The 27,633-nt window shown below is 46.0% G+C and overlaps 11 protein-coding genes across 11 annotated transcripts; 7 read left to right on the top strand and 4 right to left on the bottom strand.

Moving 5' to 3' along the window:
- Positions 1-654: 654 nt before the first annotated feature.
- On the bottom strand, positions 655-1,300 carry DFL_002956 (uncharacterized protein; the record flags this gene model as incomplete). The annotated part of the gene is made up of 2 exons (XM_067631817.1): positions 655-817; positions 1,122-1,300. 2 exons carry the CDS (start codon positions 1,298-1,300, stop codon positions 655-657), a joined length of 342 nt encoding a protein of 113 aa, XP_067494326.1.
- Positions 1,301-4,647: 3,347 nt separating this feature from the next.
- DFL_002955 (uncharacterized protein) lies at positions 4,648-5,203 on the bottom strand (the record flags this gene model as incomplete). The annotated part of the gene is made up of 2 exons (XM_067631816.1): positions 4,648-4,808; positions 5,017-5,203. The coding sequence occupies 2 exons, from the start codon at positions 5,201-5,203 to the stop codon at positions 4,648-4,650; spliced, it is 348 nt and encodes a 115-aa protein (XP_067494325.1).
- A 390-nt stretch (positions 5,204-5,593) lies between these two features.
- Positions 5,594-6,154, top strand: DFL_002954 (uncharacterized protein; the record flags this gene model as incomplete). The annotated part of the gene is made up of 1 exon (XM_067631815.1): positions 5,594-6,154. The coding sequence occupies one exon, from the start codon at positions 5,594-5,596 to the stop codon at positions 6,152-6,154; it is 561 nt and encodes a 186-aa protein (XP_067494324.1).
- Positions 6,155-10,358: 4,204 nt separating this feature from the next.
- Positions 10,359-11,545, top strand: DFL_002953 (uncharacterized protein; the record flags this gene model as incomplete). Its single annotated transcript, XM_067631814.1, has 3 exons — positions 10,359-10,926; positions 10,980-11,083; positions 11,138-11,545. The coding sequence occupies 3 exons, from the start codon at positions 10,359-10,361 to the stop codon at positions 11,543-11,545; spliced, it is 1,080 nt and encodes a 359-aa protein (XP_067494323.1).
- Positions 11,546-14,625: 3,080 nt separating this feature from the next.
- DFL_002952 (uncharacterized protein) lies at positions 14,626-15,848 on the top strand (the record flags this gene model as incomplete). The annotated part of the gene is made up of 2 exons (XM_067631813.1): positions 14,626-14,863; positions 14,944-15,848. The coding sequence occupies 2 exons, from the start codon at positions 14,626-14,628 to the stop codon at positions 15,846-15,848; spliced, it is 1,143 nt and encodes a 380-aa protein (XP_067494322.1).
- A 960-nt stretch (positions 15,849-16,808) lies between these two features.
- Positions 16,809-17,593, top strand: DFL_002951 (uncharacterized protein; the record flags this gene model as incomplete). Its single annotated transcript, XM_067631812.1, has 5 exons — positions 16,809-16,824; positions 16,878-16,889; positions 16,950-17,045; positions 17,114-17,448; positions 17,519-17,593. The coding sequence occupies 5 exons, from the start codon at positions 16,809-16,811 to the stop codon at positions 17,591-17,593; spliced, it is 534 nt and encodes a 177-aa protein (XP_067494321.1).
- Positions 17,594-18,088: 495 nt separating this feature from the next.
- On the top strand, positions 18,089-19,267 carry DFL_002950 (uncharacterized protein; the record flags this gene model as incomplete). The annotated part of the gene is made up of 1 exon (XM_067631811.1): positions 18,089-19,267. One exon carries the CDS (start codon positions 18,089-18,091, stop codon positions 19,265-19,267), a length of 1,179 nt encoding a protein of 392 aa, XP_067494320.1.
- Positions 19,268-20,480: 1,213 nt separating this feature from the next.
- On the bottom strand, positions 20,481-20,986 carry DFL_002949 (uncharacterized protein; the record flags this gene model as incomplete). Its single annotated transcript, XM_067631809.1, has 2 exons — positions 20,481-20,750; positions 20,816-20,986. The coding sequence occupies 2 exons, from the start codon at positions 20,984-20,986 to the stop codon at positions 20,481-20,483; spliced, it is 441 nt and encodes a 146-aa protein (XP_067494319.1).
- Positions 20,987-22,995: 2,009 nt separating this feature from the next.
- On the top strand, positions 22,996-23,460 carry DFL_002948 (uncharacterized protein; the record flags this gene model as incomplete). The annotated part of the gene is made up of 1 exon (XM_067631808.1): positions 22,996-23,460. The coding sequence occupies one exon, from the start codon at positions 22,996-22,998 to the stop codon at positions 23,458-23,460; it is 465 nt and encodes a 154-aa protein (XP_067494318.1).
- Positions 23,461-24,340: 880 nt separating this feature from the next.
- Positions 24,341-25,561, top strand: DFL_002947 (uncharacterized protein; the record flags this gene model as incomplete). Its single annotated transcript, XM_067631807.1, has 2 exons — positions 24,341-24,397; positions 24,509-25,561. The coding sequence occupies 2 exons, from the start codon at positions 24,341-24,343 to the stop codon at positions 25,559-25,561; spliced, it is 1,110 nt and encodes a 369-aa protein (XP_067494317.1).
- A 270-nt stretch (positions 25,562-25,831) lies between these two features.
- Positions 25,832-27,274, bottom strand: DFL_002946 (uncharacterized protein; the record flags this gene model as incomplete). The annotated part of the gene is made up of 3 exons (XM_067631806.1): positions 25,832-25,889; positions 25,944-27,087; positions 27,178-27,274. The coding sequence occupies 3 exons, from the start codon at positions 27,272-27,274 to the stop codon at positions 25,832-25,834; spliced, it is 1,299 nt and encodes a 432-aa protein (XP_067494316.1).
- Between the last annotated feature and the right edge of the window lie 359 nt (positions 27,275-27,633).

The raw sequence follows: 27,633 nt of genomic DNA, 5'->3' as shown, positions 1-27,633 counted from the left end.
ATGGGTACTACTTCCGAAGTTTTCTTGCGATGAGTGGAAGACCTTGGGCGGCCCTGGTGATTTATCATGACGATTTGCTAGCTGGAGCATAAACTCGAACTCCTCGTTTTGTGTTAGAAATAATGAACCTGCCGACTTCTAGTAGTACTTGTTCTCTTAATTCCTACATCATTACGCCATCGTAGGAGCTCAGTGATAGCCATATCGGGCTGTCAAATTTATGGAACGATTGCAGTCTCGTGATTGGAAGCTAGTGGTTTAATTATGTTGTTTGGATTATTCTTGTTGGCCCCAGCACACCAAGAAACCGTCTCTACATACATACGGGGTGGAGCGTGAGCATACCTCAACATGAGGGTGGTCTGGGTCCCGCACGCCTCAAGATCAGTAGCTGCGTCCGAAAATCTTTCCCTTAGACAGAACCTTGGAGAATGCCCTGACGGCGTTTTTCTTGTCTGCCGTTCGCTCACCAATATGTCATACCGGGGCGCATGGTATCGGCGACGTATGGGAGTATCGCGCCGCGGAGCGGAGCAGCCACGAGAACGCTTCCCACTCGGGCATCTCCACATCCGGGTCGATATCCGGCATATCGATATCTCCGTCCCGGTCGACGTCCCACATGTCGATGTCGATGTCGATGTCATCGCTTGTCTAAGGCTGTGGGTTGGGAGGGGCTGTCGTGGGTGTCTGGTCGCTCCCATGGTTACCCAATGACCCCTGAGCCGTATAGCCAAATGGCACGGTCGCAGGGTGATTTGGCGGTGGGTCGTTCCTTGCTGCAGGCGTAGGAACAACCGTGGTTTTCCCCTCAGAACTACCCGTCACCTGGGGCATATCAGCAGAAGTACGGCAACGGTAGGAGCCATCACGAAGTTTAGCTGGAAGGTCAGGGATTTAGAGGTGAGGGTGGAAAGGGTGAAAGGAGCAGGGAAACCAACAACGAGGAAAGTTACGGTGAAGATGCAACGTGGCGAGCAAGGAAACGATGTAACGAAGCTTCCAAGCTAGAATCGAACCTAGGACGCGAAAGCTTCAATAGAAATCGATGGCGAAACCGTCAATTCATCGAAGCATCGACGAAGCAGCTAGAACAAAGGATAGGAAACGATACTACTTACAGCCTCGCCAAAAAGCTTTGAGCTGCCTGGGCTGCCGTATAAACCACTACGGGTCCCTGTTCTTCCTCCTCCTCCTCCTCCTCCTCCTCCTCCTCCTCCTCCTCCTCATCTTCGTGATTTTCAAGGTCGTCAGGCTCCTGATGAGCTTTTGACGGACCTCGGGCAAACAAGTTTTGCATTATGCCGGCAGCAAGAAATGATAGTGATAAAAGTTAAGGGGGTGGGAGCTTGATGAGGATGATGAGAAGTGGTGATGATGATGATTATGGAGGGAGGAGGAGAGAGGAAGCAGGAGAGTTGCGTGCAAGGGAATTTTTCATAATACGGGTTATTATTAGCAACGGGGGAAACTTCCGAAGACAATATCCGTTGCCGTTGCTATTTCCACCGACATCATGATGCTCAGCTCATCCTCTCCAGTTACTAGGGTCAAGGGGACGGACGGGCCCATATTCTTGCGACAGCATGTATTCAAATCGAGGATTGTATATTCCATATATGCGATACGTTCGTACCGAACAGCTACGGATCCCAGACACCGACACCTCCACGGTGAAGGGAATACGGATGTATGTATGTTGATATTTTACCGATAAAATTCTAGATTTGATGATCAAACTTTCACATCCTTCAAGGTGAAGGGTCTCGAGAAATTTCGAAACCGGTGATACGTACAAGTTACCATCTACGGGATCACAAGGGATACAAATTATAGAATCAACGAACCTACGGATTAACAAGTTTACGATTTGGCAGGTATAAAGATAATATTCACAACTCTACAGATCCTTGGGGAATAAAACGTAATTTCATCAGTAATATTCAATGCTATTTCGAGGGACAGACAATGTAGGCTACATGGAACTTCTGGTCTACCTAAACACATCGGACAATTGAATCTAAGTTTGGGAACACGAAGTCAGAGTCTGTATGTGAGAATGGAAAACTATTCATCTCTGTTGTTTCGTACCCAGACCTGGTCGCCATCTCTGCTCGACATGAAAACATTAGACAATCATCTCAAGATCATGTACTTCGGAGCAGACAATAGCTCGCTACCACGCGGAAAACATTAGGCTACCGTCTTGAGATCATGTATTCACAAGCAAATGTAGCTTTGTATGGGATCAATTTCAACCCAACACCGTTCTATTGTCAACAAAATTCTTTCATTGAAATCTGCATTTACGTCACAAGTATTTGAAAGTTTAGACTCAGCTACTTAAGGTGTCTGGAGATTCAGTAGCGGAGGGCTGACCGGATATTTTCCTCTGGCCGTTGAACATCCATCGATGCTTATCCGGCCTCGAGACTGGTAAGGAATGCAGCAGGTGACACTAGTTTTTCTTCTTTCTCGAGTGTTGGATCGATTCAAGCTACAGTATCCCAAAGGGCTTGGAGCATATTACCGGGAGTTCTGCAATCCCCCGGCTTTCGGAGACAGGAGAGGGGAACGGCGTTCATGCGAAACCTGGTCATTTGTTGGATGTGGTCATTCTGATTTCACCACAAAACGAAGAATATTTCCCTGTCTCTCCACTGATTTTCCCTTAGCAATTACGGGAGAAGTGATGGCATGCTTTCAATAAATGATCGCATCAAGGTGTGGTTTTTGCAGGTCCTGCACTGTGTAGCCGTGAGGGTTATTCAAAATAATTCCCAGATGATAACCTCTTTCCGTATGACTGTAAGCTTCTCTGTGGACAGGGAATAATACTTCTGGATGTTGAAACGTGGTGGGTTATTGTTTCGAATACAACCGTCCGCATCGATATCCCAAGGCAAAACTTTTCCCAAGGGTTTGCCGCTGTAACCTTTTGATGTGATATCGGCCGGGCAGTACGAAAAGTACGGCTGGAACCCGGAGGCTCCTCGACGCCGCATGACCTTGCAGAGATAATCGGCACGAACATGCCATGGTTCTGTAAAAAATGGTGTACACCAGCTGGCGGCTGCACAGTCTCGGGGGATGGTAGAATCATTCGAACTGATTCTATTGGTTAGAGGGGGGTTTGAAAAGAGCTCTCGATTGGGTGTCGAGAAGGAGAGGGGTAGCAGGGCAAATTTTCCGAAACATTTCCAACAAACAAAAAAATCTAGCATTCTCCGCAGGCTCTGATATCGTCTCGTACAGGGCAATGCGAGGTGAAAGCAACCGGCCACAATCAGCAAACAAGCAAATATCATTGCGTCATGCTCAATCGATGCAACTGAGCTAATATACAATTCTCGGGAAGCCGTCTACCACAACGACGGGTGCTTGCACATCAAAGAACGTTTACAGGCTAGAGCCATATCACCACATCCTCTTCTATCCGTATTCTACGAGAATATCTAGCACACAATACTATCAAGTGATATTTGTAAACGGTCCAATAGTGTCCCCGTGAATCTATGAATGTTCTAAGCAGGTGCTGATAATATGGGTCGGACGTCTCGACTTTGGTTCCATATCCGGATAATCTAACATCTCAAAGAGTGTTATGCCTCCGGCCTAGCACACAGCCAATCGGTGCTCGAAAAAATCCCAGAGTGGTTTGGTCAGCCCCAAATAGTAAGGGTGTCAAAACCTAACCTGCAACATAAACTACAGTTGGTTCGAAAAGTCTTCCACCCCCCCTGCTTGTCAATTTTGCTTGTTTACATACAAAATCGATATTTGTGGCTTTCTTTGCACAAGTCGAGCGGGGGAGCAGGGGGTGCAAAACTTTTCGAACCAACTGTAGTGGGATGTGTCACACTAATTGTCTAGTCTCGAGGCCAATTGTCACCCTGCAGACTATTCCTTATCGCTCAATCAGCAGGCTAGACTTAGAGATGTGTTTTAAGTTTAAACTAGCTCACGATCACGTGGTCGTATCAGCCAGCATCTGCTCCTGAGTATCTGGTAACAACCAGGCCAAGTCCGACAGGGTATATCGGTACGGGGTAGGATTCAGAGGGGTGAAAGGAAGTCGTAATCGACGCGGACGGTAGGAATGAAGTGGTTATCGCTGTGACGGAGTGGAAATCATAATGGTATGGATGGAGTGGTTATCACCGGGATCGACGCGGACGGTAAGGATGGAGTGGCTACCGCTAGGATGGAATGGAAATCATAATTGACGCGGATGGCAGGGATGGAGCAGTCATCGCTAGGATGATCGGTGGTTATCGCTAGGAAGATCGGACGTTTTTGGACATATCAGGAGGAGCACACTGGTAGATTGCTGTTGGCTGCACGCCATACTCCGCTGAAATCGTCTCGTTGCACACATCGGTGAAAAACTTTCCCTCGTCTGTCGAAGAAGTCTATAAAATCCCCCCTTCGTTGGTTCTTCCTCCCCTCTTCTCTTCTCTCTCCAATTCATTCTCATATCACCATTTCATCATTACTATCGATCCATTCTCATATTATCATCTCATCATTACTATCGATCCATTCTCATATTATCATCTCATCATTACTACCAATCCACTTTCACATCACCATATCATCATCACTACCTATTTTATATCAAGTAAGTTCTCTAGACTCATCTATTCGTCACTTGGTTCTCGCATCCTTTTCTTCTCCTTCTTCTCCTTCCTCCTCCTCCTCCTCCTCCTCCTCCTCCTTTTCCTCTTCCTCTTCCTCTTCTTCTTCTTCCTCTTCTTCTTCTTCCATCTTCCTTGTCGCCCTGTTCTCCAATCTTGCCTTCCTCGCTTCTGTTTTCAGACCCGTCAAATCCATTCAATCATTCTATTATCCTTCCTCTTCCTCCTCCTCCTCCTCCTCCTCCTCTTCTTCTTCTTCTTCTTCCATCTTCCTTGTCACCCTGTTCTCCAATCTTGCTTTCCTCGCTTCTGTTTTCAGACCCGTCAATCATTCTATTATCCTTCTATTACCCCCTTCGAAGGTATTGTATTTCTCTACCTGGCCTTATTGGCTTCTTCTTCTTCCTTCTATAAATCCATTGCACGTAGCTCCTCGCTCCTGGGTTTTCGATCTCGCTTCTGGCTTCTCGCTCGTTGCAAAGTTCTTGAACCTCAGCCTGCCATGAAACGCTGCTCGAACGTTTTCTGGCGTCGTTTCGACGGAGAACGCTGTTCGTCGCAAACATTTGCTACCTCTGCTCGAAGGAAAATGCTACTCGCTACAAAAATAGAAAACTCTACTGTTTATTGCAATCTATTTATTGCACATTTCCCGTTGCACAATCTCGTTGTAATAAAAACCCTATTACAAAAATCTTGCTCCCAAATCTCGCAACCTCACCTCCTTGACAACATTGTTCGTTGCAAAGCCTTTAACCTTGACGCGTCATAAATCACTTCTCATCTACTGTTTCAAGCTTCCTACCACCAACAGAACCCTTCGATCCTTTTCTGTACAATTCATCTCCTTTCATCACCTTCGTAACACTAACCTACTCTCCTACTATAATCTTCATCCATTGACTCCATCACTAACTATCACTTATCTACGGCAGTACCATAACCATACATTCACAATGTCGAATCCTTTTGCTACTACCGCCGTCCCCGCTGCCCCCGCTGCCCCCGCTGCCCCCGCCGCCACCGCCAATGTGGATAGGCCGATTGCCACTGCCCACTCGAGGAAGAAGGGGGTGGCCTCGAAAGATGAGGCCAACAAGGCCAGTTCTTCGGGCACCGGGGCAACTTCCGTTGCTACCCCCACCGCCCCCTCCGCCCCCTCCGCCTCCCTGGCTCCGGCCCCTCTGGCTCCGGCCGCTCTTACTGCTGGACCCGCACCGGCTGCAGTAGCTCCCCAGGTGCAAGTTCCGTCCCAGTCTTCTTCACCAAAGGAGCCGAAAGTGGCAGGCTCCGTCGTCCATCTCCCCGTTGAGATGGAAGGCGTTGTCTACCACGGCAACACATCCTGCGATTTCGACGGCGACGTCGTTATGCAGGATGTATTCGAGGCTCCGATGGAAGTGCCAAAGAAGCTGGGTCGAGCGCCGGGGAGAATATGTAAGCGCCGATCGAAGCCGAAGAGGAAGATATCGGCCGGGATGATTAGGATGGCGGAGGAAGAAATCAAGAGGATGTAGGGGGGGGGGGGTAAGGTGGTGATGAAGGCAAAGGTGTGATGGCCACACCTAGAAACAAAAAATCCCCTCTTTCCGGGACGAGGTTAAACTCCACGCAGAGGTGCTGGTCACATCTATAAACAAATGGCCCCTCCTTCCGGGACGAGGTTAAACTCCACGCAGAGGGGAGAAAGCCTCTAGAAACAAACACATTTTTGGCAAAGGTGAAAACAACATCTAGAAACAAATTCCTCGGTGCGGGCCGTTGTATGCAAGGGGGAAGGAACACCTCCAGAAACAAAACCTCGCACAGGTGAAGAAAAACATCTAGAAACAAACCATTGCAGGGGGGAAGGATAACCTCCAGAAACAAACCCACCTACCATTACGGAGGTCAGGTTCTGGGTTCAAGTTGGTGGCTTGAATCAGAACAAACCGTGTTGTTGCGGATCGATTGTGGTAAGTTCGAAATAGGAAACACCCGAATGTGGCATGATATCCCTGCTAACCGCTAGCAGCCCCTTGCCTTGGGCTTCCCCCTGAAGCGTCGCGGTTATAACGTTAACGTTCCGAGAAAAACATACAGCGGATGTGTCCAGCCATGCATGTTTCCGGTATTGATGGGAGCACAAACCCCATGTGCACACAAAGCCAAGCCACCTACCGAAACACAAGATATCGACACATCTAGTATGGGAACGTATAAGCGGCGGGATTCAAATCAGAGGCCCAAACGTCTTCAAAGAGTAAGTATACCCTAGCCTTCCCAAGGCTACGTACGTTGCTAATAACCCTCTCGTAGGCAACGACCAAAGAGTTCACAGAAGACGGGTACTTCATGTACCCAACACATTCCGGCTTACGGCACAATCAATTTGCAACAATCAACGGAACATTCACCCAAAGTTTAAAATAAATAAAAATTAAAAAATTAAATAAAATAAAAAATAAAATTAAATAAAAAAAACATAAAAAATTAAATAAAAAAAAAAAAACATAAAAAAATCTTTTGTTTTTTCAAGTTGGTTTTATTTTTTTATTTTTTTATTATTTAGTTATATTGAAAATCTGTTTCTTTTGAGTTATTCAAGTCAAGTTGAGTAGAAATAAAAAAGAAGGGAAAGAGAAAAGGGAGAGAAGGAAAGAAAGAAGGAAGGGAGGAAGGGAGGAAGGGAGGAAGGAAGGAAAGGGAAACTTGAAAGGGAAAAAAAAAGGGAAATGGGAAATGGGAAAGAGGGAAATGAGAAAGTGGGAAATGGGAAAGAGGGGAAGAGGGGAAGAAAGAAGAGGGAAAGAAGGAATGAAAGAAAGAAGAAAGAAAAAAAAACCCCCCCCCCAGATCAAATCAAATAACCTGATGCCGGGGCTACAAACCCAAGAAACCCATCCTTCACTCACATTGGAGAAGGGCTGGCACCGTGCTGTCCCACCACCAATATTTTACGCTTTTTTTTTCCACGTCATGTATTGCCCAGCCGGGGTCATTGTGCTATCCCACCATCGATCTCCTGTATATAGTCCGTTTTCGTTTTCGTTTTATTGTTTTCGCTTTCGTTCTGTTCTGCTTTATGTTTTTGTTTTATGTTTTGCTTTCTGCTTTCTGTTTTTGCTTTCTGTTTTTGCTTTCTGTTTTTGCTTTCTGTTTTTGCTTTCTGTTTTTGCTTTCTGTTTTTGCTTTCTGTTTTTGCTTTCTGTCTCTTTGTTTTTTTGTTTATTCTGATTTGTATCGCTACTCCTTTCCGCTGACTTGCTAACATTTTAATAGACACAGGCCAAAGTGGTAAGTATATTGACGCACGTTTCCCCTTCTCTGTTTTTCCGGTTTTCAGAATAACTCCGGAGATATGATTAACGTTTGTTAGAGTTGACTCTTCCCTTCCAGTCTATCGAGTTCATGATATAATATATTACGAGTGGACACAGGCCAAAGTGGTGAGTACCTTAACACCTTTCCCTTCTACTTCAATCCTTCAATCCTCATGAATAGCAGTCTAACAAAAGCACTATACTAATAATATCTACTGGGCCCGAACCCTATACTTCATGGATTGGAGAAATAGTTCAAGGACACGAGTCGATTTCGAATACAATAACACAATATATATTTCAAAGACGACAAGATCATGTTCAACTGCCTCGCGACAGCCATCCAACAACGGCAACAACCGATGATCGAAAGAATAACGATGCTAGATATATTTTGAGGACGACAGGAGTCAGTATTTTCAACAACAACACCAAAACATGCAAAAAGATTTTGTTGGAGGACTCATATTCATTATCAAAGCTTTTTCTTTTTTCGTTCTATGTTCTATTCAAAGGACTACTAGTGTAAATAAGCTATACTTAATTTACATATTGAATTCGGAAGATGAAATATATTGTGAGCGGTACCAAGGAAGAAAGAAAAGCGTGAGACACATGTGTTCCGTCGTCGAAACCGCCTAATTCGCGGTTGATGTTTTCCATAATATACAAGCCTACAGTCCCATTAGGACTTCCAGGTTGAAGACGAGCGGTCACTGTTTCTAAATACGATACCTCTTTCTAATATGTTTACAAATAATAATTGGATCTGATTGGCCTATATTTGGAAGCCTTTCGAATGAAAAGTTGCATGTAATCTAGTTCCCAGATTACAAGACCGGAAACGCCGCGGCGGCGACGTCCATCTCGACGAGAAGCGGCGTAAGATTGATACTTAACCTTGATTGGTGCTTTTGAGGTGGCAGTAGATGCCGTCGAGGCTGTGAGGAACGGTGACGGATCGCGATCTTTAAGGCGAAGCTCGTGGGGCAGCGGTGAGGATGTGTCAACGTCGTGAGAGCAGTCGCCAGATCGTTTCAGGATGGGATGTATATAGAGGAGTTGGATCTATGCGAGTAGAGTGTATAATTTGTGTTGAAAAAAATGCGTTGAAGCATGTGGTATTTTGAGTCACAAAGAAAATGAATGGGGAGAACCCGATTCAGCCGAAAGACCGGGATGGCCCTTCGAAGGGGTCGTGATCTCTGTACGACGCTGCAGTTCCCGACCTATGACATTTGAAGAATCGATTCACTTGCTGCTTACATAGTAATGCTTAAGTAAGTATTAGCATGATCTTACGGAATATGAATCGAATCTCTACCCAACCGCCTTATGCATCTCGTACTAGCTGCTCGCCAATACTCCCATTTGGCCGAACGAATCAACCAAAGATAGCTTTTCGCCATCTTAAGAGCCCCGCAACCAACAAGGGGGTGAGCGATACGTACTAAGGAAAGCGGTGTGGCTGCTCCCGACGAACTCGTCCGCTGATTCGACGGCCCAACGTCAGTTTTACATGGTTTCTCCAGTTGAGACGACCTGCATGGACCCCCAAAGGCCCCATTCCACCGTTTCTGATTTTCCCAACAAAAATACCATTGAATGAACTCAAAAAACCCAGAACGGGAAAAAAAAAAAAAAAAAAAAGACACGACACGACACTGTTGCCTCGCTGCTACACAGTACACCACCCCATTAATTAGCCATTAGAACGGCCAATATGCGCAAAAACAAAGCCAAGCCAACGAGCTTCACTGCTGGTTTTTCTCAACACTTTTAGATATCGCTAGCAGTTGAACGGAGAAATCTGCGGTTTTGAGGAATGCTACTCAGCTCCGATTGGTACATGTGAAGCCCCAGAAGCCCCAATTTACGGCGATCCAGCTTACGATTCGCTGTCTGCGGCCTCGGTATCCAAATAATTGGGTGTCTTGTGACAGTGTGTATTCCGTGGGGTTGAAGCCGTTTTCCCGCCGTCGCCTCGTCCCGTCGAACTTTTTATATACTCTATCTCTATCTCTTATTCCTGTTGGCATTGCTCCAAAGATTCAAGATCGATCAGTCAATCAGGCGAGCCTTTCCGTGCCGATTGTAGAAAACAACCCCTCCCCCCCCAAAAAAAAAAAAAAAAAAAAAAAAAAAGTATGTTCCGCTTGGTCGCTGTATTTGAAAACATTTTTTAATTCTTCCGTGAAACCTTCCTTTCTACTTCAACATCCATCTTGCAAACACCTCGTTCTGTTGACTGTTGAAAGTCCACTCGAGGCAAAGGAATACGGAGCTGACCAGCTATTATTACAGCTTCAATCTTGCACAGAGTCGATATCGATATCAATTGACTCCGGAAAACGTTCAACCCCACCAAAGCAACTTTAGGACCGGTCCTAAGCTCTATATAGAGCATCATATACTCACAATGTCGACTGTCCGCCTCGCCGTCCCTCCTCCTTCGTTCTTCAACTTCCAGAACGCTTCTCAACCGATCCCACCTTCAATTCCACACGCCATCCCCGGCGATATCTATACCCAACTTCTCGACGTCCGGGTGCCAATCACCATTGCCACCATCTACGCCATCACAGTTCACTATCTCAACTCCATAGCCTCCAAAACTACCCCTCCAACCCCCTACTCCTTTGCCAAAACCGCTGCTTTCAAATGGTTCGTTATTCTCCACAATGCCTTGTTGGCTGTCTACTCCGGTTGGACCTTTGTAGGCATCACATCGACGCTTCAGAGGACCATTAGTTGGGAAAATGGATTCGGTGGGTTCGTTCACGGACTTTGCAAGATCCATGATGATAGTGTGGCGGTTGGGATCAACGATGTTAGCGGATTAAGCCCTAGAATTGCTTCGGGGAGTGGATTGTGGGAAGAGGGTTTGGCGTTTTACGGATGGTTGTTCTATCTCAGCAAGTTTTATGAGGTTATTGATACTGCGATTATTTTGGCAAAAGGGAGGAAGAGCAGCACCCTGCAAACTTGTGAGCCTTTTCTTTTCTTCTAATCGTTATGGATTGACTGACGGGAGGTATAGATCACCACGCCGGAGCCATGATGTGCATGTGGGCAGGTATTCGGTTCATGTCCCCTCCAATCTTTATCTTCGTCCTCTTCAACTCCGCCATCCATACTCTCATGGTAAGCTTCCTCTTCCGATCGAGTAGACGCCACAGGAACTAACATTCATGATAGTACACCTACTACACCCTCTCCGCCCTCAAAATCCGCGTCCCAACCCCCATCAAACGTCTCCTCACCACCATGCAAATCACCCAATTCCTCGTCGGTGGTTCCGGTGCCGCCGTTCAAATCTTCATTTCCTACATCCCACCCCGAGTCTTAACCGACATCTCCGACACAATCAAAGAAAACTCCGGAATCGATATGCATATCGGAGACTTGAACAAGGAGTTTGTTAGCTGTCTCAGCGGCGGTGCTGAAGTTTGGGCTGTCGTTACCAATGTGGTTTATTTGACACCCTTGACTTATTTGTTTGTGATGTTCTTTATCAAGAGTTATTTGGGACCTAAGAAGGGTGGTAAGGCTGTCAAGTCCGCTGCTGTTAACGGTGGAGAGAAGAGGGAGGTTAAGGCGCAGTAAAAGGGTCGGGATGATGGATACTTTCGTTATGGTAGATAAGCATGCATGCACCGGTTGCCTTTGTATAGGCTTTGCGGACAGGGTTTAGGATTGGTATGGGGATTCTGGAACATGGTTCGGAATCGGGAAGGCCTTTAACTAACCAGAAGGCCTGAACTCGGGTACAATTTGGCCTTTTTCTCGCCGAGAAGAGTGGAAAACGGCAGGCCATCATCACGTGGGGATATCCTTGCGAGAAAAAAAGCATTGTTTTTTTTTTGTTTTATGGCACTGTAGATTATGCGTGGACAAATTTATTTCTTTTGTTGTACATATATAAATGATACTACCTTTTTTTTTTTTAATTCGGCGAAAACTTTCTTTATTAAATAAGAATTAAATGATACAATCTCTAGAAAAATTTCGGAGTCCTGCTGTGCACAAATGTAGATATATAGGCTGTAGACGTCGACGGAGTCATATCCTGATATTCTGCAGATACCCGACTCAACACTACTCTCAAAAAATGCGAACCGAGTACCAGTACGGTCCTGTCACTACAAGACATCCCTAGCGCCGAAGGACATGCATGCCGACAACCCGAACGAGAACCATATTTGGACTTCCCGCGACTTGAGGAGTTTCACTATGCCATGGCGTTCTTTTCGTTTAAGACACCTGTCGCGGTTATGCAGCCTTCTCTATACTTATCTTTTCAGTTACATAAATATTCATGCCTTCGATGAAGTTATTAGATAGAAAATATCCGGCGGAAGACGGGTGGTATCTACGACGCGCGCGTCTTTTGTAAATTCGACCAAGCCAGGGGATGTAAAGTCTACAAAAATTTTAGAAGAAAAATCACCGCCCCAAAGAACCTATAACCCTGCAAAAACCCTCCTTCGCATGGTCTGTTTTCTCTGGCAAGGATTTTGTAGTCTACAATTTGCAAACCCCGGTCTCAGTATGACGTTAAACAGGGCAGGAGAGCTACCTTCGTCATGTTTCAAAAAACGGGTGGCCTAGTTGATGGTGATCCGGTTGGAATAAAATTAGAGCTCCTTTGAGTTTATGCGATCTGTGTTACTATACTATTAGATCGGGTGTCTATAGATGAATATGTACGATCGATTGATTTCTATGGGGTTCAATATTCTGGCGGTCCCCGTGTGGGGCCGCATGCACCAGAGGCTATAACGTTAATTCTAGCGAAAGATCGGCGTCGTTGGCTAATTCTTGGGGTCCTGTAATTAGCTCCTGTGGGGGGTTGGAATGGCAAGGCGAAATTTGGGATCAATGAACAGGAGGAGGAGGAGCTCAAGGCATTATTCTAGCACAGAATCGCGTTGTATTCGTAGAAATATCGGCGAGAAGATTGATATTAATGTTGGAAAAGAAGCTGCGGATTTTTCTGCGGTCGGATTCAAAGCCTTTAAGGCTGACTATATTATCTAATTGGTCAACAAACCTCCAATCGAAAGCCTTGCAAACTTGACTTCAATGCGATGTCGAGAAGCTGAATTCCAAGCCCGACCGACGTGACACGATTGGTTCGTTACCTCCTGCCTGCCACAGCCGCCTTGGCTGAAGTATCCCCGAAACATCCACCTCCAGAAACATTGGGGTAATTAGTACCGAAGCTAAGGGCATGGTACAAGAATTGACAATCGACCGTGTGGGATCGCAGGGCCGACAAGATGGCTCTACATGCCATGCCCCTGAACAAGAAGGATTTTAGGGTCTCCTGCTCTTACTAATATTTCCAAGGTGCACGCCCAAAACGGAACGTCTGCGACGGGTTAGCGAGCCATTCTGAAACGGCGTTCCCTTCAAAAGGGGGGTTTCCAAAGGAGGGGTTTAGTCTGCACCGCCCGTTATGTTGGAAACTTCTCATAAAGGGACCAGAAAGAAAAGTATTGTCCCAGATCTAAATACAGACTTCCCCGTCTTAACAGACACCATTAGCCCACCTTGCCTAGAAGAGAGAAATTTATGATGCAATGCACATGTGCATGTACATGTCACCGTATGTAATGTACCTGTCGATGTGCGCGCCCGCTAATGTAAGCTGGCTGTCAATTGTCGCCCTGAAATTCCCCCGGAATCGGATTGTCAAGGTAGGCGGTACCTGATGTGCATTGGGATGGTGTTTCTTTCCCGTTAAAATTGTGAACCCCTCTTCCCTGGGCCGGATTGGGTTATGCGCACAGAAAAGCAAGTGAAATCCATGCATGTCCACTCAGGAACAGAAAGAGAGGCGCATATGACTTGACCGGGGGGGTTAAACTATTCTTCGGTGTTACAGGTATACTAAATCAATATACTGGTAAAAAGCGCCCCCTTCCCTTGCTCGTGACAGGATTCCCTTTCTTTCTTCTTTCTTCCTCCTCTTTTACTTCTCTGTTCCGTCTTGCTTGTCTTTCACTCTTTCTCCTATTCGATATTCCTGCGTCTTTCTTTTTGTCTTTGAGTCGTGTGTCCTTTTCTCTTGTCCTGCCATAATATTTTTCTGGGAAAAACTTGGTGGAGGGACCTCTTGTCTTAACTATACCGACCTTTCATTCCCGTGTATTCGATATCGATATTCGTCCCTTGGATTCTAATAACAGCTCAATCGATTTGATTGATATCGATCTTTGGGTGGTACCTGCAGCCGCTCCTTATATCGACCCACTACGGCCACTCTCTTAAGATCTTAATCGACCAACTATTGAATAACCCGATGGACCGGTAGAAAGACAAAGCAGCCACATAATACAAACGCTGTATTCGACAAGCAATTGGAAAGTAGTAATTTGGAATTCAGGAGAAGCGATATTACCAATTAAAAGGGCAATATTGGACAGGGAAGAAGGCTTAAATTTCGAAAATTAGGAAAATCAAGTCCATCTAATTTTGGAAGATCTTGCGGGAATTTTTGCGTTGGGCTACGACCACTGCTTTGACAGCAACACAGTTCAACTCCAGTCGCATTGGCATCACCAACTACCACGGCTTGCGTTAATCTCATCGTCGACATCATTCCCTCCAACTTCGACTTCCATCCTCTAAAAGCCTAGGATAAAAAAATCAAGAAAAAAAAAGAAGAAAAAAAATCCACGATGCGGTTCTCAATCTTCTCTTCGCTACTCTCGTTAGCTGCGATCGCAGCTCCCTTCGTCAGCGCCCAAGGAGCCGAAAATAACGAGAATGTGATCACAAGACCGGCTGCTGGGGAGGTCTGGACAGCTGGAACACCGTTTCCGATCGAATGGGTTGCTTCTGCAAATCCCGGGACTGTTAGCATCGTGCTTATCAAAGGAGTTCCTGGGGATTTGCAGGTTCTTGATACTATTGCTCGTATGTTTCACATTTTTCTATATTCAAATATCGACATGACCGATATTTTATGAAATTATGAATGCTAATGGAAATGATAGCAAATGTCGCAAACAACGGAAAATTCGAATGGACACCCCCTATAACCCTCGAAGGCATGCAAACCATGGCAGCCGACCAAGTCTATCAATTCAAGATCGTAAACGACATTAGCGGAAACTTTGGATTCTCTCCAAGTTTCAAGATTGACTCGCCAGCATCGACGTTTGTGCCCACCGGTGCTCCTGCTGATCCTGCCGAAGAGACTCCGACTACTGCCGCTGCCGAAGCCACAAGCGAAACGACGGATTCGATAGTTGAGCCTACCAGCACCAGTGTCGAGGTTACGACGACGGAGACTACATCCGAGGTTGTTAGCAGCACTAGTGTAGTAGAGACCAGCTCAGAGGTCGTTACTTCGACTTCTGTTTCCGAAGCTGCTACCACCTCTACATCTGAAGAAGCATTGACGACATCTGAGGTGCCTACAACCCTTTCTACCGTCGTCAAGACATCATCAGCATCGGAACCTACCGGCGAATCCACATCATCTGCCACCGACTCCCCAGATGCAACGGAAACATCCTCTCCCTCGGAAACCACATCCTCAACCCCATCCTCCTCCTCCGAACCCTCATCTGGCCTCCCCGCTGGTACAATCGCAGGTATCACCGGCGGTATCATCGCCTTCGTAATCCTCGCCATAGTTGGCGCCTTCCTCTTCCGCCGTCGCAAGCAGCAGAACAGCACTAAACTCCGTGGTAATAACCCCCCTCAACCCTCAAAATACGATCGAGACTTTCAGATGATGGAAAGGAGAGCTAGACATCGCCCGACTAGCAGCTTTGGATTTAACACATCTAGAAGCGATACCAGTGGGGTCGAAGGGAGAAACGATCCGTATGTCCAGCTTAATGATAGGGACAGCAGGAGAGGGAGTGAGACTTGGGGTGCTTCGAGGTTTTAATTGATTTTTGTAATTTTATACCTGAAGAGAGGCAGATAGAAGGGAAGGGCGATGCTTGGGTTTTGATATCCCAGGCAACGGCGACCTTTAAGAAGGTAAAAAAGGTCTGTATATCCGGCCTGGAGGAAAAGGTGTTGAAGGGGGAGGAAGAAACCCAAATTTAGAAATTTCCTTCTTTTCATCTGTAAAGAACGATTCTCATCGTTTCTTATCAATCATTCTAGAGAACCAAAAAACACAAGCCGTTCTCTAAAAATACCATATTTTCCTTGTACATTTTCCATACCCCCAAACTTATTTTCTTGTCTCTCCTTTTCCTTTGTTAATAATTTTCTTACACTCTCTGGTCTTTAGCATACATGCATTTTCAAGGTGTCTTTGTTATACATTTTTCTTTCCTTATGTTCACCTTTTTTTTCATTGCCTTCCATTTCATTTGGTTCCTTTTCGTTCTTGTTCGCTTCACTTCTGATATGACATCCGCTGGTGGATGATGCTTTTTTATGGTGGTTCTGGTAGATAGAAATATGGAGGTGAGGAGGGTGAGAAGTGCGCATTAGGGAAACAAATAGATAGAATGGACAATATAACAGTCAAATATCATACATACCACTCTCAAGGCCCGATGATACAAGATAAGATCCGAGTGGTGGTTGGCCTGGGCGACACGGTTGGCGGATCTCTGCGACCCAACTAGGCAAGCGACCCGAAACGGTAACGTGCGGAACTGAACCGAAACGATGACGTCGACACCCTGTTCCCAGAGATTCCTGGCCTGCAACTCCGTCATCTCAGAAACCGCATATTAACTTCAGAGTATTTAAGCCGGTTCTCTTGGTACCATACGTACCTCTTTACTTTCTTTCTCTCCTCAACCCAAGCTTTCTTTGTAATACCTACTACAGTTACAATACTCATATTCAAACTTCACTACTTCGGAGGACGATAAGATTAGACATCATGGACGTTTACTACGGTATATCGGCCCTTGATACATTGATTATGATATCACAGCTAACGTGTATTTAGCATACAGCTACGGTACCTGAACCACGTGCCCCCCTACTATTGAAAATACCACTGACATACGCTATTGAGTAGCCGCCGCCGGCTGGATGATTCTCCAATCCATTCCACTACTATCATCTCCGACGATGATTGTCACCATGCTCTCTCCCGAAGTCCGCGAATCAACAAGTACGATCAAAAACTTCTCCCTCTAACAATATATAGCAAACAAACTAAAACCTCGATCACATATATAGCACTAGAAGTCTACTTCTCCCGTTCCCTCGGGTTCGCAATAATCGCATTGGGTCTTCTAACCGTCCTCTTGACCGGTTCAATCCCCCTCAAATCCTCCTTCTCCGATACATCATCACATCTCGAAGATCCAACTGCTCCGTACGCTCTTCCGGCCCTTGTTATTACAGCGGGGTATCATGCTCTTGTCAGCTTTTATTGCTATACGATGTGGAATGATACTGGTAATTTTGGGTTTGGGATTCCTACTATTGTTGGGACGATGTTAGCTGCGTCGGGTGTTTGGTGTGTGCTTTTTGCAACGAGCGATGGGAGGATTAGTCGGAAGACTGGGGCGGTGAGTTTACTACCATTTCACACTTTTTTTTTCCTTACTTGGAGGGGTGCTGATGGAGAGGATTTTATAGGATAAGAGAACCAGTGGGTTCCCGTTCAAGAACGTTGAAGCGGATAAGAAGAGGGCTGGGAAGAAGGGGTTGTAAATCATCCCCCCCGCTTCGACCTTCTCCTCTAACCCAACTTGCGGTTTTGGAACCTGGAACTTGGGACCGAATGAGATATGACAAAACGAGATTGCTCAAGTGTATATTTTCGTGGTCCCTGGAGTGGGATATATGAACGGCTATGGGCCGAACTACCGAGATTCGAGGCGATTAGACTACAAGCATGGAGAGGATGTAATAAATTTGATCCTTAGGGTAAAATCCCATGGGATAGTTAACGTTATCGAATAAACCTTCATTTTTCTCCCTCATGTTCATTTTTTTTGTAGTTATGACTCCCAAATATTTCAGAAGTTACTCATCCTCGGTCGGGCTGAGACTGGGGCTGAAAAGCTTCAAACCCCAAGGCTCTAACAAAGGATGTATAAATCCAAACTAAACACTAGATTTCTTTCTACCCCGGACTTCGACCATTACACCACCTATAAATTCTCAACTCTTACAAAATTGCCGATTACATATACATATCAAACCATGAATACCTCAGAATCCTCCGACCCCCATCGCGGAGGACGAGGAAGCAGCAACCAAAGAAACTATCGCGGAAGCTCCTCACGAGGTCACCACACCTCCTCCAACACATCTTCACAATCCAACAACCCCAACGCATCTTCATCTCGCGGAGACCACGGTAGAGGCCGAGGAAGGGGTAGAGTCCGAGGCGGACGAGGAGGCTTCATGTCCCCCGCCAAAGCCGAACGGGCGCGCCTAGCCCGCGAAGCGATAAACACCACAATCCCACACATCCTCTCGCACACACCCCGTGCAAAAACCGGTGTAGAAAGTGCGGTTAAATACAATTATTCCGAAATCCCGGTTGTTACAAAGAGCAGTGGTACCTACGTTCCCAAGATCTCAATAGTCCATAGCGATACCTTCGATGCTGCTAGGGATATAATCTCCCGTCTTAGGTCCCAAAATCCAAGAGATTACGAAAGTGGGAAGATAAGAATTGGAGTATTAAACATGGCATCAAATATTAACCCCGGCGGAGGGGTACTGAACGGTTCGCAAGCTCAAGAAGAGACGTTGTGTCGCCGAAGCACACTCTACCCCTCTCTTCTGCAAAGCCATTTCCACCCTCTCCCAGCCGGATCAGCAATATTCACCCCCGATGTCCTAGTCTTCATGACCCAATCCTACGAAATGCTAAAACCCGAAGACAGATTTTACATCGATGTGATCTCCATGGCCGCCCCAAAGCGTCCGGACCTAACACCCGACAAAAAGCGATACGCAGAACAATCCTCCTACGAAGAATTAATCTCCGGTGTGAAAGGAATGATGAGGTTAGCAAAAGCCAAGGGAGTGACGCATTTTGTGGCCGGAGCGTTCGGGTGTGGAGCTTATGGAAATCCTAATGCGCTCGTGGCAGAGTGTTTTAAGAGGGTTATTTGTGGGAGGAGGTTTGGGAGTGAAGGGTGGGAAAGGGAGGAGAGGGAGGTTTGGAGTGGGGTTGAGGAGGTGGTGTTTGCGATTTACGGGGAGGATAGGGGGAAGGGGAATTTGGCGACTTTTGGGGGGGCGTTTAGGGATGTTGTGAAGTGGCAGGAGGGGCGGGTTGATGGGGAGGGAGAGACTTCTAGTGCTGGTGCTGGTGCTGGTGAAACCGTTGGGGAAGCGTCTGGATCCGCGACACTATCGACTGTGTAAACAGAGTACAGGATTGAAATGTGACATTCGTGAAGCTATGCGAGCCGCGAGTATTTTGGCGGATTGCATCTCAGAAATCGATTCCGTTCACACAATGCAAGTTGGTTCGTGGGCTGCTGATGTTGCGCCTTGGATTCCGAAGAACTAAGCCCCACTGTCCCTCAGACTTTCTCTCGGAGGTCCTCTCCTAAAAAATAAGCAAAAAAATGCGGTTGAAGAGCCAGCCTTTTTCGCCAATGCACGATTCCGGTGCTAGCGTGTCTCAGAGTACATAATCAGCAAGCATACCTTTTGACTTGCTTCCTAACGAATTGTGGCTAGCCTAGGGAAATTTCCTAACCAGAAGAGTTCACAACGGGACACTTACGTGGTCCGAGACACCATTACGTTTGACCTTAGTGGACTGCCTCGAGTTCCATGGCGAATAAACGATTTTGTTTGGACTTTGCCTGTAGCTCCTGGGCTACCTCAAGCAGCAGCAGTAGGCGTCTGGTCTACGAAGTGAGTTATTGGGGACTAAAGAAACCATGCTAGCAAAATGACATTTGGTGTCATACTTTGTATTTTAAGAGTTTGGCGAGGCCATGTCATTGAGGTTGTGATGTGCATATATAAGTACCTGGGTCAGCATGTATACCTAGTAAGTGTAAAGGAAAGGCAATCGCAAAGCAGGTCTTAACTACCTAGTCAGTCAGACCAGACTCGGAAACTTATCCAAGAAAAAGCCCACTACGAAAAAGAACTCAACGATGAAAATGTGTCGGCCATCTCGCCTGTGAACATGCGCTTGGCATATTCTCTAAGGACGTAGTCGAAGTCGCCCACCGATGGCACCGCATGTGCCTGCGAATTTCAGACGGATTTGATTCCGTGAATGACATCCCGGTGGCTGATTGTCAGGGAACGCTCGCCTAGTCAATAAAAAAACCGCTCGTAGGCTAGATATAGCACAGATCGTAGCCGTATATGTTCTGCTGTGGTATCATCTAGCACGAAATTCTTCGTTTTGCACTCTGGGTGGTTTAATTCTAGGAATCGGTCTTCATTCCTCTTTAAAAAATTCGACTAAACCCTGATAAGTCTTTGCCTTAAAGACTGAGCGGATATCCCTACTGATGCAGACTAAAATGTGCTTGATCGCTAGATCGAGGATGGTAGCTGCCTGCGAAACTAGGTCCTGCTCCGCTAATTGATCCTGAACGAAAGAACAAAGTCAGAATAGGCAACTAATAACACTGGAGTCTGAGATAAACTTACCGCCATGCTCGTTGCAAAGGCAGTAGTCAAAGTTGAAGAGCTTATTTGCTGCGTCCAGCTTAACCTTCTTTGATGGAGGCAGTAGCTGCTGCACACGTTGGTTCTGTGACCTGGCTTCAAAGCTAGCTTCGACCGTAACGGCTCTATTTCCGTTCTTAACTTGAGATTCTAAGCTCCCGAGAGCTGAAACGATTCTAGGGCGTAATCCTGACAGCGAAGAGACTTCCTGTAGTTGCCATTGAAAATTAGTTAACGCTTTTTCAAGTTAATCCCTCCCGGGATTAAACTGACGTTGATGTTTCTGAGTAAGTTCTCCTCTTCCCTTTCTAGGTCTTCATCAGAGGCCCTTCTTTGTTTTAATGACTTAACGTATTCACGAAGAGGGTATGTTTGATTGGAGAGAGCGGTTTCCACGTCTTTAAATAAAACGGACGTTACCGAAGTGCTCGCGGTACAGTGCATTTTGTAAGACTTAGTTTAAAAGAAGGAGAGGAATATAATTTTGGTTGACAACGATCTCAAGTAAGAATGAAGCGGATGGCGGTAGAAGGAAGGGAAGAAAGAAGAAAGGAAGGAGGGCAAGTAGGGGAGGGCTAAATTTATCAATCCAGCGTCAAATGATCTACGGATACCTTTTGCTGAATTAAGCACCTAGAGAGGCCTAAAACTTGTGAACGTTAAATTGATTAACGGTCAAGTCGCCTTCTAAAGATATCTCACATACTACCTACTCATCAATCTACGTAATCTAGAATATTCCAATCGAATATAGAATCCAACAAAATAGGCTAGGTAGCTTTAGGTAGGTCTTGATAAGATCTCTAGCGTTCTATATATATATCGAAGTTGTAAAGGCAAACAAATAAACAAACTTCTGACACCTGGCTAGATGGAATACCGATATTTGCAATGGTGAGAAAGTTCTCTTCGAGAGAGCGAAACAACTTCGCTGGCTGGGAAAAGCGTCGGGCTGAAGGCGTAGCAATTCAGCCCAGAATGTAACCACCCAAAACCGTGGTCCCCGAGACTACCAGAATTTTCCCCCTCGATCATACCCATATCGTTTTCGAATTCCCTCCAGAACCGGCGTTCTTCAACTCACAAACGTGCTACAATCTTTCGTGGACCATTCCCCGCCGTTACAATCAATTCCGTTGACGAAGACCGAGATTTCTTTGGCGACCAGATAGATTACTTTCGCTGCTAGGATGCTTGGCTTAGCAAGATTTTATCTGAAAGTGCATCCTGAACGGAGGAGCCAGATTAAACTGGGAACGTTGCAACCTTGTGGGGAAATCTTACGTCCATGGTAGTGATGGAAGTATTTTTTTTTCTTTGGCTCGTGAGTAGTTTAATATTTTAATATTTTGAGGGATACTGGATACGAGGGACAGCGAATGCCGTACGAGTCGGTTTCGGGATTGTTTGTTAGGCACGTGGGTATATATAATGCTACGAGACGAATGCAAGGGTTGTTTTCGAATTAGACTTCCCAGAATGGTAATTTTATTGTATTGTAATATGTCTTTCAAATTCTTATGGAGAAGCCCTGGACATTGATTTCTAGATCTCGTGACTTGCCCTTTCCCTTACACTCCTCCACACCCTATCCTCCTCATCCTTGCATAAGATAAAGGTCACGTCCTTCACAACCTTTCCTCGTTAAGCAAAACTCTACTCGAAGTGCACTTCGCGCTTTGTTCTGAACCGCCCCCCGCGTTGCTATTTAGTCACCTTGCCAATGTAAGGATGAGGCAAAACGGAACAACTTTAATGAATGCATTCTAACAAGTCCACCCTTCGATAGGATCTTCAAGATGGTGAACCAGTCGAAACCCCACTATGAACACGAATGCGTCCCATGCGGATGGTTGTACGTATTCCGCTGAGAAGTTCCTTAACCTCTGGTTCTTCATCTCTTGACTCTCCATCAAGTATATGCATCAATTACTAACCAAAAAACCTGTAGGTTCTCGTCAGCCACCGAACTTCAAAATCACATTATCATATATCATGCCTCGCTCGTTTGCATCACTTGTGACAACAAACAATTCAATGGAACAGACACTTTCAAGAGTCACTATCCATTTCGGTTGCACGAGTTCAAGTGTGGCAAATGTGGCGTCGGCCTTAACGGAGCAGGCCCCCAAAGCCTTGTGAGGGCCTTTAGCCATCTCAAAGGCTGTCAATCGATCCTCGATCGTCATTGTGTCAAAATCTACGAAGATCGAGAGGTATATTACAAGCATTGTCGTACCGATCAAGCTCACATTGAACTAGCTGATGCCTGGGAGTAAGTCTTCGGTTCTTCTTGACTCAAGAACTCAAAGAGTTAGTAATTAGCTAACATAGAACCTATGAATTAGACGCGATGACAATATTACGAGACGCCAGGCATGTGAGAAGCGACAAGCTCTGAAGAAAAATTGCGGCTTGAGCAAGAAGCTGGGTGGGATGCCTACCAAGTACAGATGTCTCGAGAACGCTCTGAGAATGAGTACCTTCAGCGTCGGGAATATCCCCCGTTTGAAACCGGACAACCAACCGAGGAGGCCGATACTTCGGAAGCTAATACTTCGACCTCTGGTGGAGGCGAATCACCTGAGGAGAAATACTTCGAAGCTCAAGGCAATCAAATCGAAGTTTTTGGCTCCGATCAGAGCAGTGATAGCTTTGAATATCCAACCGACTGGACTGACTATGCAACGTCTTCAGAGGAGGAAAAGATGTCAATCAAGGAGCGAATGTCTCGACAGAACAGAAGGACTAAGCGTGCGGCTAAAGCGGCAGCAAAACAGGCCGAAGAAGAATGTTTGAAGGTAGAGAAAAGGGTGGCCCGTGAAAAGGCTGCTGAGGGCTCGTGCGAAGTTGAGTCCCGAGGGACTAAAGGCATTGGAAGAAAAGGAGCGCCAGGAAAAGGAAATGATGGAGGCTAATAAAGAAAAAATCAGAGCGTGGGCTCGTGAAAGAGCTGAGACTCGACGCGAATACGCGCGGCTGAAGCACCTAAGCTATAACGCTGATGATTGAAGAGGTGCCATGATACTTCTTAGACATCCCTTCCCACAGGTACTGAGGTTAAGTAGGTATTCTATCAGGGTTGGTTTGTCGCATGCATAATAATTACTACAACTATTATCAATACCGAGCGTCATCCAATAAGGGAGGGGACGCCTACAACGGTTTGTATTCTTAATATTTTAACATAATCATAACCAGCGTCCTCGCTAGAGGGGTGCAATGCTTTTTCTATTCAATTCTCCCATATTATTGTAACTGTTGCAGTTGAACCGTAGGATCCGTTCCATAGGGTTTAGAAGTAGTGGACACCCAGTAGTGGTTAATGGGTGGCCACGTTAGTGTTTCTATAAAGGAGTGCCCAGTGTACAGCTTTGGGGCTGACAATTCATCCAGACTTCCACACAGTTGACATTACCATCTCCCCTCCCACCCCCTTCAAGCGTGAAACTATCCTCCCCAATTTTACTCTCTATCTAAATCTGTTGCATGGTTATAACCTGACCTTTAAAAATGGACGCTCCTTCCAAAATCGACGTTCTCATTACCGCTGTGTTTATTTCTCCCGAGAGCGCGGGTGCCCCCAAGGTAAATCTCATCTCAGCCTCCAGAACGTTCCTCCGCCAATTCACCAATAACCCTAAATTTTGCTAACATCATCCACTTACTTACTTCTTACCTGTAATTTCACCTAATCTCACCATCATACTACCACCAACTTCAGACTCCCCTGAAGGAGCCTAGTCACCATCACTTATCGAATTTTTTAATAGCGAACCTCTAAGCCTTGCTTCCACCATGTTGCCACCAGAAGGCCCCCCCAATCTTTCAAGTCTACCTGACCGAGGAGATAGCGTAAGTCAAGGATTATCCTACCATCGCATAATTATCCATCATCATCACCCCTGTCATCCTGGAATTCATCAACTCTGATAGACTAGTTGATGCTAATATCGATGATGATAGACTTCACCTCTATTCTCTACCATCATCCCTCGTATCAACGAGGAACTCCTGCGTCTTCAAAATAAAGTTCAGGAAGCTTCCCGTGACCGAATTGACGCTCAAAAAATTGCGCATATATTGGAAGTCGAAGCCCTACAGGAAGAAATTGAGACCCAGAAGAAGGAGCTTTCTCGCAGGGCTACAGTCAAGGAGACTCCCCAAGCCAATGCCAATGCAAAACTTCTTCAGGACACAGTCGAGGCCTTCAAAAGGACTGATGCCGCGAGAGAACAATATATCGACTATTTGAATGGGCAATTGCAGGAATGTCGACGGGGCTCAAAACATGGGCATCATCCTGCTGGACCTTCTGCCGGTGTTCAGGTTCATGGAGCTCCACTAGAGGATAAGATGGCCAAAGACATGGAAGCTTTGGACCAGCGACATAGAATTACGCAGGCTGCTTTTTTCGAACACATGGATCGAACCGTCGATTATCAAAATACCAGCAACGCTAACGTTGCCGATCTTCAACGACAGCTTGAGATTTCCAAAACTGAGATCAAGGTTCTCAAAGAGCAAAGTTCCCTAGCTGACAAGTTAAAGGAGGAGGTTGAATCCCTTCAAAAGATGAACGCTAGCGTCGAGAATAACCTCGACGACGCTATCGCCGTGAATTCACATCTTACTTACGAACTTGAAACCTTTCAAACAGATAATGCAGACCTCAAGAGCAAACTAGCTGCCTTTGAAACGGAGAACGCAAGGCTCAAAGGCCAGTTGCAAGAAAACACAGAGAAACTGCAAAAGAGCTCGGAAAAGATGACAAGGTTGGAGAAAGAGCGAAAAACTTCGAGTAACGTCCTCCATCGTCGTGGCTTACATGTCGAAGTCCTGAAAAACACGGTTGAGAACCTTGAGGCCGATAGGCACCGATTGGAACGTGCTGCCGCCGCTCGCGCCAAGTTCGATATTCAACCCGGTACAAATGGAAACAGTGTTCCTGAGCTCCGTCCGAACGCTACTCCTTTTACTCCTTCCAATATCAAAAATACAGATCCTAGCGAACGTTAGGACTAGGTTTCAAAATTTAGAAGAAATACTCCCCCTTTTTACACTCAAGCCATATATATTTTTTTGGCAGTCAAGGTCCCTTTGGGCGTGAATTTATTGTCCTGGTTTCTGACCCTTTTCACTGTTTATTCGAAGCCTTTTCCTTGATACGTTGATACATCCATCCTCCCCTTCCAATAGGGAGTTTAAATACAATACTATTTTTATTATTCTTACTAGTCCTATGGACTCCCGTAAGAAGCATCATTGTAGGCTCCGATCCTTTGCATCCTAAAGCTCATCAGGCTCTGCGTGGTATCTCTTGGCTTTTGGTTTTAGGTTTGGGTCGCTAGTTACTCGTATTATTAGCAGATTCGTGTGGTACGATCGTGGGTCGTCTTACCCGGCAAATGCTAGCTTCCCTACGAAAATGCCATGGCGCTTGATTTTGACTTTGAGCTCGTGTTTCACGACTCCTAGATCTTCCTTTGTCCAGAGATCTGTCACCTGGTACTCCACTTTCCTTCTGTCCAGCTCATCTAGAAAGACGTCTTCAAAATGAATTGTAAAGTCGTCGTCTTTATCCCCGTTATTGATAAGTGCAACCACCATATTGCCACTTTTATCCTTCGAGTCCTGCAACCAGAGCTGCGAATGTTCCTTTTTGTATGATCGATATGCCACGCCCCAATTTCCTTGACTCAGGTCGATGATATCCTTATTGGTGAGAATTTCGAGCGTCTGTTTGGAAGTATGCGTTATATCATGCCCCATGATCAATGGGCTTTTGACCATAGCCCAAATTGAAAAGTGCAGCTTCTGTTCTTCGTAATCTAGATTATCGTTCCCGACTTCCAACATATCCAAATCATTCCATGCCCCTGTGTGTGCCTTCTGACCCAATGGTGCTGCCTTGTTAATAATATTCATGATAGAACAGTGATGACCCGGTAGTCTGCAGATGTAATCTTCACACGGACACCGGTCGTCGTATCTGTCGAATACATTGACAATATCCCCACTCATCCGCCAGCTGTTCGCAATAGTAGGTGCCCAATCCCATGGTGAATCTTCACCCCAATTGCACATGCTGTATAATATCGGTCGTCCGGTTTTATTCAACGCCTTGCTCATAACCTCGTATCTGTTGTAGCTTACCAACGGTGTACCGCTTTGCCCTTCATTATGACAGTTGTCGTATTTCAGATAATCAACCTCCCATTCAGCAAAGAGATCGGCGTCTTTCTCTTCGAAGCCGAGGCTACCAGGGTATCGGCCGCAAGTGTACTTTCCAGCGGAAGAGTACATTCCAAATCCAAGTCCCAACGCATGAATTTCGTCGGCTAAGTGTTTAATCCCTTTCGGAAACTTGACAGGGTCGTATTGTAGATATCCCGTAACATTTCGCTGATGTAATGACCAACAGTCGTCCATTACTACATAGCGATAACCGTATTCATCGAGTTTTAACTCTTTGAGAGCCTTTGCGGCTCCGAGGATTGTGCCTTCGTTTATGTTGCAGGCGAAGGTGTTCCATGTGTTCCAGCCTATATATGTGTTGGGTATGTGTTATTTTCGAATCTAACCATTAAGGAACCAAGACCAAGTTTCGTGTCAGTGCAGGGATTCCGGCGTACCCATTTGAGGCGTGAGAGCGAGGCCATTGTCTGATGCCAGGGTGCTTTCCAGCAGTGTCGCTAACGCGAGTACAAAGCCGGTAGTTTGGGATATCATGTTGGACCGGACGACGGCACTTCTTTCTGCCTTCACAACTGATAGATTTTGGATATTTTAAGATGTATGGAGAGAAAGAATGGTATTTGTGGGGTAGCTGGTAACTTGAGCTTCATACTTCCTAGCCAGGTCACAAGGGGTTTACTGCCAGCTGCCAGCCGGAACCTTTGCCTCCGCGAATAGATCTCGAGGACACCCGAGCTTTCGTCCGAGCTTTCCTCTGGGCATGATTCCAGACGATTCCCTAGGCATCGGCCGGGCAAATCCGTAAATATTCAATCTCAGAACCACTTGATATCCAACCGGCAGCTCGCAGCAGTGCAGATTACCCATAACTCCTGTGGAGTGCTATCGTGATG

The sequence above is a fragment of the Arthrobotrys flagrans genome (assembly GCF_004000055.1).
Source record: "Arthrobotrys flagrans strain CBS H-5679 chromosome Unknown unitig_3, whole genome shotgun sequence".
NCBI classification, from domain to species: Eukaryota; Fungi; Ascomycota; class Orbiliomycetes; order Orbiliales; family Orbiliaceae; genus Arthrobotrys; species Arthrobotrys flagrans.
The sequence above is the reverse complement of the archived record's forward strand: the minus strand, read 5'-3'. Positions and strand labels throughout refer to the sequence as shown.